The 15,738-nt window shown below is 40.1% G+C and overlaps 1 protein-coding gene across 1 annotated transcript in view; it reads left to right on the plus strand.

Moving 5' to 3' along the window:
• Positions 1-15,461, plus strand: part of LOC113758321 — a 40,019-nt gene extending 24,558 nt beyond the window's left edge. Inside the window, exons 4-5 of the mRNA XM_027301239.1 lie at positions 14,224-14,536; positions 15,193-15,461. Coding sequence (XP_027157040.1) covers positions 14,224-14,536; positions 15,193-15,461 — 582 coding nt within the window. The remainder of the gene's footprint in view (positions 1-14,223; positions 14,537-15,192) is intronic.
• Positions 15,462-15,738: the final 277 nt, after the last annotated feature.

Below are 15,738 nucleotides of genomic sequence, written 5' to 3' on the forward strand. Positions count from 1 at the left end.
CGGTACGCGTTTTCATACGCGCAACTTTATTTGAGGGACTTTAGACCCATATTTCGAGACAATTAAGAGTGAATAATATTTATATGAACATAAGTACATTAGAGGTTTAGTGCACTAGTGAACCAAACGCGAGAGAAATCGAGCCCTAAACGCACCAAACGAGCCCTAATAAGGGTTGACTTTGGAGTGATTGTACACCACTCATTTAATCTTCTCTTGGAAGCTAACTTTGATCAAAATTTCACTCTTCCTTCTCTCACCAACAGCCGGCCAGCCTTCCCTCTCTCTCTCACTCCCTTGCTTCACAAATTTCTTCATCAAATTAACCACAAAACTTCAACCAATCTTCACCAAACTTGAAGACCATCTAGCAAACTACTTGGAGGTTGGATCAAGCTAACTAAAGGGCTGCATTTCACGGTTTCTTGGAGCCTCTTGAGGACCAAAAATTTCTGGTTTAAAGCTCTAAGGAGGTATAACCTCATCTTACACCTTAAACTTGGATTATGATGGTAGAAATACATCTTTAAGCTATTGCATGTGTATGGATGGCTTGATATTGTTGGAAAATTTGAAAAGTGGGCTCTTTGAATTCCGACATTTGGGTTGTTGCTGATTAGAGGATTAATGTTGGATTTAATGGTAGTTTAGTGGTTAAAATGATGGATTTATGGAGTATTATTGTTGGAAACTCAAAGTTGAAGTCATGACAAGAAACTTCCGAAACTGCCCCTGTTTTGTTCGGCCATGATTAGGCCAATTTTTGGTGATTTATTGGTGTGAACCTGATGTTTATATGTTATGTTATATGTGTAAAAATTTTCATTGGAAAACGTTAACGTTTAGATGGGCAAATGAATTTATTCGAGAACTAGGCAAGCTGGAAATTATTTTCGGATAACCCTGTCCAGCGGTAGCATTTTGACCATAACTCTGTCCTCCGATGTTGAAATTGAGTGCCGTTGGTGGCATTCGAAACTAGACATCCATACCTTTCCAACGGTGTAAAATGCGTATTCTGATTCCATGTGTAGGAGCCGAACCATTCGTTTTAAGATAGCTGTCCTGTCTCTCGGATCTGCTGGAATGGTTTGTAGAGGCAGCAACTTGAGGCTCAATTTCGAGCTGGTTGCTTGCCAAATTTCAGAACGTTTCCTTCTGTGAAATTTTAGTCCTATGAATTTATTTTCCAACGCCATAAACCATGCTCAATTCCGAGCTAAATTGACTGAGTTGTGACCAAAACAATATGACTGCCCTGTTTTGGAAAAACGTAATATTTAGACTGGTTTGGGACAAAACCCGGGAGTGATCTTATTAATTGAATTTTTGATGCTAAACCATCACCAAAAGGTATTATGGATGTATCTTAGACCTTTATTTCACAAATGAACCATGGTTGGATAGCTTTCTTGGTTAAACGATTTGAATTGGGAAAATGAAAGTCAAAAGGCAGATTGCCTTAGAAATTTTCCTGAACTTTGGATGACTAGTTAACTACCTTCCCGAGGGTATTTTTCCCTGAAATTTGGTAGAGAAATACCTTTCACCAAAGAGTAATATACTGCCAATTTTGGTACTAATCCAAGCTCGTTTCGATACCTAATTAAATTTCTAGTGTTGGAGGTTCAAATCTGGAAATTCTTCTCCAGTCTTGAATTTCCCTAACTTTGAGCTACCGTATCTCGGTACTCGAAACTCCGATTCTTGATCCGCCTGCTTTGCTATAAACCTCACTTGCAACTCTAATTGAGTTACAAATTTCAGAGGCCGGTTTGCAACGTGTGAATCGTGCCGAATTTTCAAAGTTGGCCGAAATCCAACTTAATTCTGCCTTGAAAACCAAGTCTGTACCTTCAAGCTCATTTTTGAGCACTTTCCACTTCGATTCGTGGAAAAATGTCTTCTAGGAACTTATAGTACTTTCTACGAGGTTTCCAACGGTATAAAGTTTTCCAATTCTCGACTAGTGCCGAGTGAGTTACGATTTTTCTAAGATTCATAATAAAACTGAAATTTTCCAATTTCAAGGAAAAAGAGTTTTTCAAGAACTCTTTATTCTTTTGATATTATCTAAACGTTTTATCCCCGATTTCCTAGATAAAGACTTAAATACTTTTGAACGTTATCAAACCCCACTCGAACCTCGATTTACGAGCAATTGAGGTTCATTTTCACGGAATTTCCTCGATTAATGCTAGTGAACGAATTATTCCTCGATATTTGGGATGTGAATGATAAATTCACTATTATTTGCTCAGGCACACACGAGGACCTTCAAGAGGATTCCCCGGTGGACGCTTGAACTTCCCTTGACTTTACTCACACCTAATACTTGGTGAGTGTCAGGTGTATGTAACCTTGTTACATGTTTAATTGTTATTGATAATTGGAAATCTTGAAAGTGGAGTCGAGTGTGTACTTTACCACACTCGTTCTCATTAGAAATGAAATTTTAATGATTGAAATGCATTGAATGAATGATTGAAATGCATTGAATGAATGAAATGTATTGGTATGCTAGCTGCATACGTCGTTGGAGTGAATCTCCTCGACGCAAAAGTGTACATGGGGGACGCCCAAATCTCATTGGCCGACCTTGGACTCGAGCCGGCATGGGCTTGGTCGGGAACCTTGGCGAGCCATGAGATATATAAGCTTGACCTAATGAGAGGTCTTGCTTGGCATACTCGAGTAGTATCGCCACCAACAAATGACAGGCGGGCCCGATACAGGGGTATGTAAGGTGAAAGGGGACAGGTTAAGTGGAGTTCTACGGACTAAACCTACCCGATTGACGGAGTGTCAATTCGTGGAGGTTATTGAATGTGCAAGTGGAATATAGCTCCTGAGAGCTCCAGTATCCTTGAATTGTTTCTGGTTATATTTCCAGTAAATTGTTAATTACTAAAATATGATTGCTTGACTTGTAAATTGAGATTGTTATTTGAGCAATGTGCTTGCATGTGTGTTCTTGGCCTCACGAGCGTTTTGCTCACCCTGTAGATTTGTTTTCCTTAACAGGACCGAATCTCGGAGAAGTATGGAGAAACCCTTCGTTGTACTTTTGTTTAAGGTTCCTACTATATTTTGGCTAGGCCCTGGTTTGGGTTGAACTTTTGGGAATTGAAATGTAAAAATTTGGGCCCTGACGTGTATTTTGAATTTAAGTCGTATTATGATTATCGATGTAATGGTTACATGTTAAGTGACTTGTTAAGCTTGAACGCTTCCGCATTATTTGTATTCATGTTGCTCTCTTCGAAATGTTTAGTTCGGTTTTAATTTGAACGGAATTGCTTGAGTCCTGGCGAGAGCTGGGCAGGCGTCCGCGGATACCCTTTGGTCCGCCTTAGGGAGATGTGGGGCGTCACAGGGATACTTGTACTTGAATTGATATTGCCTGGGCGAGTATGTACCTTATCATACTCGACCCTTCTTGACTAGATTCTCGATGTTTGTATTAAATGAATTGCTTTACCTGTGCTTGACTTGATGGTCGTTTGGGTTGTTATCCCATCGACTCCATTGCGTGCTTGGGGCACTAAACCCCATCGGCTAGGTGGTCGAGTCGAGTCGGCAAGGACTTGGTCGATGAAATCAATGAACCATGGGTCTTGTCACTTGGACTTGAACTTGAACTTGCACTTGATCTCTTGAACTTGAACTTGAACCAGTATACTCGTGTATTACCCTTCTTGAATTTGACGTGAGGGCCCGGTAGGGGATTGAACGGTGGTTGGGGAATGATGTGTGAAGTGGTGAATTACTTGATAGTATTATGGAATAAAGTTGACGGAGTGTCAATGGAAATCTTGAATCTTTATCAATCTACTTGAACAAGCTCATGACAGCCCCGTATGCTTTTAAATGAATGTGATATTCCTTAATTGAAGTGTAATTGCTCTATCTTGTGGTGGTTTACATTCTTTGTGGCTTGTGTGTTATATTATTGATTGCATGACCGTCTTGGAACCTCATTGAGTGAAAACTCACCCTTTTAGTTTGTTTTCCTTACAGGGGGCGAGAATTTGGACAATTGTTTGCTAAGGGCCGAGTTTTGTCTAAATCTTTTGCTTTTGTGTAATAGTATCAACTCTCTAGTTTTGTTTATGACTTGTAAGTTTGAAAACTCAACTTTTGTAAGTTTGAGCTAGTGATGTACCTTAAGATTGAAGTGATCACTATCTCATGTATTTATTGAAGAATGGTTCTTGTTATTGTCATTTGGAGAAGCGATTCTTGTTTTTTTTGAGGTGGTTGCACTTGTAACCAAGGTTTGTGAGTAAATTAGTGATTGAATTCTGATGAGAGTTGGGTAGGCGACCCGTTAAACCCTTTGGTTTGCCTTAGGGGGAGGTGGGGTCGTCACACCTTTCAACTAGGCAAACCAGAAAAGTTCGAGTATATTACGCCTAGTGACTTATGCCCAGCGGTGTACTTTACCGAACCTCACTTATGGACATCACAGGACCTTCCCCTTATAACCTCCAAAACAATAAACAATTCCCAACATTCATTAAACTGTTCTATAATCTCCAAACTTCAGGGTAAAATTCGAGTTTACCTTACAATTGCCCAAGGTAGTTGACCTAATTGACCAAGTCCACCACTGGCTCGACTAGGTCAACTTGCCAAGGGCTTAGGGTCCAATTTGGCCAATGTGATAAAGTACACAATGGCCTACAGTCATGCACATTCCATTCAATAATTGTGGTGATAACTATTTCAATTCAATAAGGCAAGTGTCAATAAAGTATGCCTTAGCCTTTTAACAACAATTTTAATAACATGGCAATAACCTCATATCTCTTTCATTCATATCATTCATCAACATGCAAACAAACCACCAAATAAACAAGTATTAGTAACTTAAGAACACTCACTCAAATCAAGTGGGTTACACCTCAATCTCGGAGTTATTTTCACGCCCACTTGTAGTTCCCGACACAAATTACAAGTACTATAGTTATGGTATAATTTTAGGAATAATTAGTAAGTGCAGTTACTTCCATTCCCAAACCCGATTCTAAGTTGATTATACCAAGTTCAACAAAACTCTTGGCAAGAAAACCAAAATTTTCAGTTTTAGTGTTTCCTCCCAAAATCAGTCTTCTCTAACTTTTAACTCAACACATACCACATGCATGTCTAGTTTTAGATGTTAAGAGGTATATGAAGCAAAGATATATTTATTAATAACCAAAGTTAGGGAGTTAAAGCTGAAAATTCCCAGCTTTCCCTCTCCTCGGCCCTCAACAAAATTTCCAGCAATTTCCTTAAGTTTTCTCTTAAAACAACCAACTTTTAACTAGAACCAAAAGTGAAACACATGATACGACATATATACAACAAAGAGCAGGCATATAACAGGAATTCTCCGAGCCAAACTCCTAAAAATTCGAATATAACTTTGGGAAACCAAACTCCCTTTCCTCTTGGCCAAAGCTGTAAAATTCTAACAAGTAAACAGTTTGAAAATAAATTTTCTCCAATAAAACTCTTCAATTTATACTCAAATCCAACATGCATGTTAAGATTTATGTATAAGGTATATTGAACCACAATATGAAAGTTTGCAGCCAAAATTCATAGAGGAAAAATTAAAAAATTCTCCCACTCTATCTCGACCATCTCAACAGAATTCCAGCAAGGTCCTTCAAAATTTTCAGTCAAGTTCACTAACTTTTCACTTGTTTCAAAGATGGATATCATATAAGAAAAGAGATAAAAACATATATCATGCATTCCTAGTGAAATTTCTTCCAAAATTTCGAACGAAAAGTTGTGAGACTCAAGCTCTTTTCCTCTCAACGAACATAGAGAATTTCTAGCAGGTAATCAGTTTTTAAGCAGAGTTTTCCTTCAAGTTTTACACTGATCCTTCTTTGCTTCAAGTGAAATTTTGCATGCATGACAAGATAGAAGAGATGGGGTGTAAGGACCTGAAAATTATTTTATATTTTATTTTATTTCTTTGAATACATTTTCTTTACTTTAATTTATTACCTTAATTTTGCTAATTATTTTTATAAGTGAGTCAAGATTTTTATCATTTTTCTTCTATATGCTAGTGCATGTTAAATTCATAGTGCATTTTAGAAGTGGGACCCACTAGTGAGGTGTGTATTAAATTTAGTGGACAAACGGGTATTTTTACAAGATAATTTACGTGATTAGAAGTGCTAAGAGTGAATTAGAGAAAAACAATATAGATTATCCACTAGAGACAAAGAAAAGACAAAGGGATAAGTTTTGAACCCTAAGCCGACACTTGTCGGCCATCCAAGAAGTCTTGCCAAGACTTTGACCAAGACTTTTCCTTAGTCTTTATCTTGCATTTTCACCAAAATTCCTTCATTTGTTCCTTCATCTTGGCCGAAAAAGAGAGAGAGAGAGAAAATGGAGGAAAACTCTTTCAATTTTACCTTGAAATCTTGCTAGATTTTGTGGAAAATCCAACCTACAACCCTAATCCAATCCGTAGGAAGTTGCATCAAGGAAGGAGGGAAGCTTGTGTGGAGTGATTTGGGGAAAAAGAAGCTCTTGTTTGCATTTCTCCTTAGAGTTTGAAGGCATTCATGTCAAGAAACTACCTTTTTCTCTTTTATCTTGCATTTGAATGGATTTATGACTTGATTATGGTAGGTTTCATGGAGAATTTCATAGTTTTGTGAAGTACTTTGTAATTTCCACTTTATTTGTGAATTTTCAGCCTTGAAATGTTAGTTTCAGCTTTGCTATGACCTGTTAGCCTTGCCATGCGATTTTTCTAGCTTTTATATGTTCTTTTAGCTTCATTATAGAAATTTCCAGCTTGTGGTTATGAATTTAAGCTTAGGGTTTATATTTTTCCAGCCTTGGTATGATGGTATAAGAGCTAGTTTTATGTCCAATTTGGTTAGCTTTGTGGCCTAAAATAAGTACCTCTTATAGCTTATAACTCGAGGTCTTGTTTAAGATGGATTTGCCAAGAAGATAAGTGTTGAATTTGGAGGAAAATTTAAGGAGAAATAGGGGAAATGCTGTCCAATTTGGAATCATCTTGGTTTCCTTGGATTGTTGATGTGTGCACGGATGGCCGCCTTGACTCCAGGCATCCATAGGCACATTGAAGGCTTGGAAGATACTAAGCAAGTTATCTACACTTTGATTCAAGCCGACGAAGCTTAACATTCTGGTCACGCATGTTCTTCATTTGTTGAGACCGATTATTAAGTTGTTAGTAGTAGTGGTTATTTGTTTCGGTTTTGTTTATTTTGGTTGATTCAATAAGTCGGTCCACTCATGACTAAGAGTGGCCCGAATACGTGTCTTAGGTTAGGAAAGAGTCGAGGCCCATCAATCCTTACTCCAATCGATTTTCTTTAGTTTGCTAGTCTACAAAAAGGCACCCTTTGTACGGTTGGAAGGGTAGACACTTTGATAATAAAATTTCCATTTGTTTCTCTTCCAATTTTTGAGAGTTACATCTTTACTTGCTTGGCAAAGATTATTTGAGCAATCTCACATGACGTCCTTGGTTGTTCATCTGGCCTATCTACTTGAGTAACCACCTCAATTGGAGTCGCCGTTCTACCACCTTGAATCGAGTTGTGTCGTCCCTCTTGGTTCTAGGTCCCGCAACATCCAAACGGTTGAGTATCCCCTCTAGATCCTTGAGCGATCATGCTACGTGTCTCGGAACGAGTTGAGCGAGGAGCGTATCAGTTGGCTTCAGAGCTGGTTGAAGTATCAATTCGTTATATCCGTTTTCTGGTTCATCTAGTTCGTTCTAGGGTTTGTTATTTCTGCTGCATTGTTACAAAAACAAAAGAAAAAAAAAATCTGTCCGTAGTGTCAAATCTGTTCGCCGTTTGTTTCTTTGTTGCTTTACAATTCAGTCGTGTGTTTGGTCAGAAATTCTGGCCGTAGTTGCTTACTTGTTGCGTCTCATAATCTGTCCGAAGTTTTGTGTTTCTTGTGTCACAAATCTGTCCATAATTTTATTCCTTCGTGGCGTCAAATTCTGACCGTGTTATACCTTGTCGCAAGTCTTCAATTTCTGTCCGTCCTTGTGTTACTTCGTTGTATTGATTCTGTCCATAATAGTGTCGTCAATTCTGTCCGTGTTCCAACTAAAACTCTGTCTTTTGATCCATCATTTGCTTGTGTCTTGCTGCCCGTAATTTCTGGTACCCTTGTCCTTGTGTTATCCAACTTGTTAACTAGTTTTCAAATCTGGAATTTTGACAAACTTGTTGGTAATTTGTGAATCTTGAGAGAACCTACAAGAATCTTGAGTTTCTTGACCACAATCTTGAAAATCTTGAAGTTCTTGATAACTTTTTGGAAAGTTCTTGACGAATCTTGATGAACTTGAGGGTTTCTTGTTGGGTGGATTAGCTGAAACAAATCTATAATATTAGTCCATTCGGCCAAACTTGTGTTGTGTTTATTCATTGTAGTAAAAAAAAAAAAGGAAACAAAAAAGAAATGAAAAAAAAAGAAGAAGAAGAAGGAAGAATCGGTTGACAAGAAAACAAAACAAGAGAAAAAGAAAGAAAGGAAGCAATCGAGTTGTTTTGGAATTGGAACCAAATCTGATTTGTGCAATCCTTCTTGGAGTAGAATTTGGAAGTTCCTAAAAGTTGTTACAAGAAGAAAAGGTTTCCCAAAAGGTTTCCAAAAACTAACTTGTTTCCAAATTCAATTAGGAAACTAGTGGACAGCTTGGATAACTCTCCTAATTCCACTCGGATAAGTCCACTCATCTTAGGAAAATAGGGTTTGTTTGTTTCCTTTTCCATTTTCGCACACTTTCCTAATCTGTCCGCCCTAGGAAACAGTCCAAACTACCCTCTATCGCGTCCACATTGCTTCCAAAATTGTGTCTTGCTCTTGGTTACTCTTGTGGGAAGTTTGGTGAACAAATTGAGGACCTTGTGCAGCATTTCTCAAACTACTCAAACCAGTAAGGTAAGGAAGCTTGGTAATGTCATTCGAGTGCTTGGGAGTGAAAACACGAGTGTGAGTGAAACACTTAGGGAGTGAAGTGGGGTTCTATTTGTATTATTTTCTTGGTCACTAACGTTGCAGGGCAAAACGAAAGACATAGAGCAAACTAACCAAACCGCCGACTACACGTTGATGTTCAATGCTATGAAATCCGAACTAAAGTGGATTAGTGAGCAACAAATGGAGGAAATGCACAACCGATTTGATGAACTCTCCAAGAGCTTCACGAGGGGCTCTCGATCCAGATCTCACAACCGAAATCACCATGGTACAAAAGGGGCAAATTATTAGGATTATTCGGCAAGTGACGATGAAGATAGAGCCAAGAGGCTTAAAAGGGACACTACCAAAGATGCACTTAAGAGACTTAAAATCAAAATTCCCACATTCCAAGGTAGAAATGATCCTGAGGCGTACTTGGAATGGGAAGGCTGAATTGAGATGGTTTTCGATTGCTATGACTATAGCGAGGAAGAAAAGGTGACGGTCGCCACTGTTGAGTTCACCGACTATGCACTCGTTTGGTGGGAATACGGACAGGAAGGAGGAGAAATGGTAAACCACAAGTCTGAACTTGGCGTGAACTCAAGGCCATGATGCGTAAGAGGTTTGTTCCAAGCTACTACAACAGCAATCTCCATTCAAAACTGCAAACCCTCACTCAAGGCAACATGAGTGTGGAGGACTATTACAAGGAGATCGAGATGGCCATGATGAGGGCTAATGTCCAAGAAGATAGTGAGACCACAATGGCAAGATTTCTTCGGGGTTTAAACCCAGAACTTCAAGAGGTCTTGGAGCTTCAACATTATTTGGATATGAGTGACCTTCTTGAGTTAGCCATCAAGGCCGAAAGAGGGAGGAAATTGAGGAGAGGTGGCCGACCCTACCAAACCTCAAATCTGAATGTATGGAAGGGAAACCAGCCGAGAAGAACATCACATGGAGTTGGCCAATCGGTGACACCACCCACTCCTAGCCGAACACAAGGTAACTTACCTAACCGAAATTCCATTTCTATCTCTAATAAGTTTGTTGATGCATCTAGGTCCACTTCAAAGCCCGCTCAAGAGACTCCTAAGATCAGGAGTAGGGACACTAAGTGGTTCAAATGCCAAGGATTCGGACATATCCAATCTCAATGTCCGAATCAAAGGGTCATGCTCATTACTCACAATGGAGAAGTCGTATCTGATGATGACGATTGTGAGGAGATGTCCGGATTGACCACGGAGGAAGGCGAATGAGACTCAGTCGAGGAAGAATGTTCGCCAATCCAGGGTGAAATTGGTTGCTTGGTCGCGAGAAGAGTGCTAACCGCTCGTGTTAAGGAGGATGAGCAATTACAGCGTGAAAATTTGTTTTACACTAGGTGTAAAATAAATGACAAGGTGTGTAGTCTCATCATCGATGGCGAAAATTGCACTAATGTTGCAAGTTTGATCATGGTGGAGAGCTTACGGCTGCCCACAACCAAACATCCGCATCCCTATCAACATCAAGGGTTAAGTGAAGACGGCGAAGTCCGTGTCTACAAGCAGGTACGCCTTCCTTTCTCGATTGGTCAGTACTGTGATTAAGTCATATGCGATATTGTACCTATGCATGCTACTCATGTGATACTAGGAAGGCCATGGCAATTTGATAAGCATGTCACATTTGATGGTAGGTCTAATAAGTACACTCTATTGCACAATGGTAAACGCATGGTCCTAACACCCCTCACACCTGCACAAGTATGTGAGGACTAACTTAAATTGCAAAGAGAATATGACTTAGACCGACAAAAGAGAAGACAAAAAGGGGCCGAATCTGGAAATTGTTCAACCTCTACGTTTGAGCAATCGGCCCAAGGGTAGAATGTTATCACTAGTGTTACAAATGAACAAGCATTAGTTAAGTCAAACACTAGGAAACAAAACATGGTAATAAAGGCTAAGCACATTAGGAAAGTTGCGCAATCTAATGAGCCTTTGTTACTTGTGCTCTGTAAACATGTGCTCTTGAATGCTGATGAACTCGACACGGCATTTTCTTTGAGTGTAGTTGCTTTGTCGCAGGTTAAACAAGGAGAGATTGTGTTGATTAAGGCATGTTCCATCCCTAAATCCATTGTTTCAAAGGGAGTTCCTTGCACTGGAATCTGGTCCTATGCCTTCTTACCATTTTGCAACAAGTGTTCCAAGTGATGATCAGTTTGATGAAGTTGAACGTGTTCAAAGTGTTCTTCATTCTCTCCGTTGCATTTTGGAGGAACCAAGAAGATATAACCTTGCTGCCAATGAACCATACATTCTACATTGCATCATGGAACTGAGGCTATATGCGTTATCTTCGAGGAGTCATTGGAGTAAAGCCATGAGTTTTTCATGGCTGGTTGTGAGCATTTTCAAGCTGACCAATAGACATGTGCACCGAATTATAGTAATCATGACGTATGCAAGTATCATTCAATCTAAGAGGGCCAATATGTGGTAGCGTTACATTTGAGGTTTCAAACTACCAACTCTTGTTAGCATCATTCATTTCCATCCAGATTTCAGGACAAATCCTTCTCAAGTGGAGGGGACTGATGTGTGCACGGATGGTTGCCTTAACTCCAGGCTTCCATAGGCACATTGAAGGTTTGGAAGATACTAAGCAAGTTATCTACACTTTGATTCAAGCCGATGAAGTTAAACATTCTGGTCATGCATGTTCTTCATTTGTTGAGATCGATTATTAAGTTGTTAGCAGTAGAGGTTATTTGTTTCGATTCTGTTTGTTTCGGTTGGTTCAATAAGTCAGCCCACACATGACTAAGAGTGGCCCGAATACGTGTCTTAGGTTAGGAAAGAGTCAAGGCCTATCAATCCTTATTCCAATCAATTTTCTTTAGTTTGCTAGCCTGTAAAAAGGCACCCTTTGTACGGTTGGAAGGGTAGACACTTTGATAATAAAATTTCCATTTGTTTCTCTTCCAATTTTCGAGAGTTACATCTTTACTTGCTTGGCAAGGGTTATTTGAGCAATCTCGCGTGACGTCCTTGGTTGTTCATCTGGCCTATATACTTGAGTAACCACCTCAATTGGAGTCGTTGTTCTATCACCTTGAATCGAGTTGTGTCGTCCCTCTTGGTTCTAGGTCCCGCAACATCTAAACAGTTGAGTATCCCCTCTAGATCCTTGGGCGATTGTGCTACGTGTCTCGAAACGAGTTGACTGACGAGCGTATCAGTGGACTGATGTGTGCACGGATGGCGGCCTTGACTCCATGCTTCCATAGGCACATTGAAGGCTTGAAAAATACCAAGCAAGTTATCTACACTTTGATTCAAGCCGATGAAGCTTAACATTCTGGTCACGCATGTTCTTCATTTGTTGAGATCGATTATTAAGTTGTTAGTAGTAGTGGTTATTTGTTTCGGTTCTGTTTGTTTTGGTTGGTTCAATAAGTCGGCCCACTCATAACTAAGAGTGGCCCAAATACGTGTCTTAGGTCAGCAATGAGTCGAGACCCATCAATCCTTACTCCAATCGGTTTTATTTGGTTTGCTAGCCGATAAAAAGACACCCTTTGTAAGGTTGGATGGGTAGACACTTTGATAATAAAATTTCCATTTGTTTCTCTTCCAATTTTCGAGAGTTACATCTTTACTTGCTTGGCAAGGGTTATTTGAGCAATCTCGCGTGACGTCCTTGGTTGTTCATCTGGCCTATCTACTTGAGTAACCACCTCAATTGGAGTCGCCGTTCTATCACCTTGAATCGAGTTATGTCATCCCTCTTGATTCTAGGTCCCGCAACATCCAAACGGTTGAGTATCCCCTATAGATCCTTGAGCGATCGTGCTACGTGCCTCGGAACGAGTTGACCGAGGAGCGTATCAGTTGGCTTCGGAGCTGGTTGAGATATCAATTCGTTATATCCGTTTTCTTGTTCATCTAGTTCGTTCTAGGGTTTGTTTTTTCTGCTACATTGTCACAAAAACAAAACAAAAAAAAATTCTGTCTGTAGTGTCAAATCTGTCCGTCGTTTGTTTCTTCGTTGCTTTACAATTCAGTCGTGTGTTTGGTCAGAAATTCTGGCCGTAGTTGCTTACTTGTTGCGTCTCATAATCTGTCCGAAGTTTTGTGTTTCTTGTGTCACAAATCTGTCCATAATTTTGTTCCTTCGTGGCGTCAAATTCTGACCGTGTTGTACCTTGTCGCAAGTCTTCAATTTCTGTCCGTCCTTGTGTTACTTCGTTGTCTTGATTCTGTCCATAATTGTGTCGTCAATTCTGTCCGTAGTTGCAACTAAAACTCTGTCCTTTGATCCATTGTTTGCTTGTGTCTTGTTGCCCGTAATTTCTGGTACCCTTGTCCTTGTATTATCCAACTTGCAAACTAGTTTTCAATTCTGGAATTTTGGCAAACTTGTTGGTAATTTGTGAATCTTGAGAGAACCTACAAGAATCTTGAGTTTCTTGACCACAATTTTGAAAATCTTGAAGTTCTGGATAACTTTCTTGAATGTTCTTGACGAATCTTGATGATTTTGAGGGTCTCTTGTTGGGTGGATTAGCCGAAACAAATCTGGAATATAAGTCCATTCAGCCAAACTTGTGTTGTGTTATTCGTTGTAGTAAAAAAAAAAGGAAACAAAACAGAAATGAAAAAAAAGAAGAAGGAAGAATCAGTTGGCAGGAAAACAAAACAAGAGAAAAAGAAAGAAAGGAAGCAACCGAGTTGTTTTGGAATTGGAACCAAATCTGATTTGTGCAATCCTTTTTGGAGTAGAATTTGAAAGTTCCGAAATGTTGTTACAAGAAGAAAAGGTTTCCCAAAAGGTTTCCAAAAACTAACTTGTTTTCAAATTCAATTAGGAAACTAGTGGACAGCTTGGATAACTCTCCTAATTCCACTTGGATAAGTCTACTCAAATTAGGAAACTAGGGTTTGTTTGTTTCATTTTCCATTTTCGCACACATTCCTAATCTGTCCACCCTAGGAAATAGTCCAAACTACCCTCTATCGCGTCCACATTGTTTCCAAAATTGTGTCTTGCTCTTGGTTACTCTTGTGGGAAGTTTGGTGAACAAATTGAGGACCTTGTGCGGCATTTCTCAAACTACTCAAACCAGTAAGGTAAGGAAGTTTGGTAATGTCATTCGAGTGCTTGGGAGTGAAAACACGTGTGAGTGAAACACTTAGGGAGTGAAGTGGGGTTCTATTTGTATTATTTTCTTGGTCACTAACGTTGCAGGGCAAAACGAAAGACATAGAGCAAACTAACCAAACCGCCGACTACACGTTGATGTTCAATGCTATGAAATCCGAACTAAAGTGGATTAGTGAGCAACAAATGGAGGAAATGCACAACCGATTTGATGAACTCTCCAAGAGCTTCACGAGGGGCTCTCGATCCAGATCTCACAACCGAAACCACCATGGTACAAAAGGGGCAAATTATGAGGATTATTCGGCAAGTGACGATGAAGAGAGAGCCGAGAGGCCTAAAAGGGACACTACCAAAGATGCACTTAAGGGACTTAAAATCAAAATTCCCACCTTCCAAGGTAGAAATGATCCTGAGGCGTACTTGGAATGGGAAGGCCGAATTGAGATGGTTTTCGATTGCTATGACTATAGCGAGGAACAAAAGGTGAAGGTCGCCACTGTTGAGTTCACCGACTATGCACTCGTTTGGTGGGATCAAGTACGGACTGGAAGGAGGAGAAATGGTGAACCACAAGTCCGAACTTGGCGTGAACTCAAGGCCATGATGCGTAAGAGGTTTGTTCCAAGCTACTACAACCGCGATCTCCATTCAAAACTGCAAACCCTCACTCAAGGCAACATGAGTGTGGAGGACTATTACAAGGAGATCGAGATGGCCATGATGAGGGCTAATATCCAAGAAGATAGTGAGGCCACAATGGCAAGATTTCTTCGGGGTTTAAACCCTGAACTTCAAGAGGTCTTGGAGCTTCAACATTATTTGGATATGAGTGACCTTCTTGAGTTAGCCATCAAGGCCGAAAGAGGGAGGAAATTGAGGAGAGGTGGCCGACCCTACCAAACCTCAAATCCGAATGTATGGAAGGGAAACCAGCCGAGAAGAACATCACATGAAGTTGGACAATCGGTGACACCACCCACTCTAGCCGAACACAAGGTAACTTCCCTAACGAAATTCCATTTCTACCTCTAATAAGTTTGTTGATGCATCTAGGTCCACTTCAAAGCCCGCTCAAGAGACTCCTAAGCTCAGGAGTAGGGACATTAAGTGGTTCAAATGCCAAGGATTCGGACATATCCAATCTCAATGTCCGAATCAAAGGGTCATGCTCATTACTCACAATAGAGAAGTCGTATCTGATGATAACGATTGTGAAGAGATGCCCGGATTCACCACGGAGGAAGGCGAATGAGACTCAACCGAGGAAGAATGTTCGCCAATCCAGGGTGAAATTGGTTGCTTGGTCGGGAGAAGAGTGCTAACCGTCCGTGTTAAGGAGGATGTGCAATTACAGTGTGAAAATTTGTTTTACACTAGGTGTAAAATAAATGACAAGGTGTGTAGTCTCATCATTGATGGCGAAAGTTGCACTAATGTTGCAAGTTTGATCATGGTGGAGAGCTTAGGGCTGCCCACAACCAAACATCTGCATCCCTAACGACATCAAGGGTTAAGTGAAGACGGCGAAGTCCGTGTCTACAAGCAGGTACGCCTTTCTTTCTCGATTGGTCAGTACTATGATGAAGTCGTATGCGATAT

The sequence above is a fragment of the Coffea eugenioides genome, unplaced genomic scaffold, assembly GCF_003713205.1.
Source record: "Coffea eugenioides isolate CCC68of unplaced genomic scaffold, Ceug_1.0 ScVebR1_47;HRSCAF=261, whole genome shotgun sequence".
Lineage (NCBI taxonomy): Eukaryota > Viridiplantae > Streptophyta > Magnoliopsida > Gentianales > Rubiaceae > Coffea > Coffea eugenioides.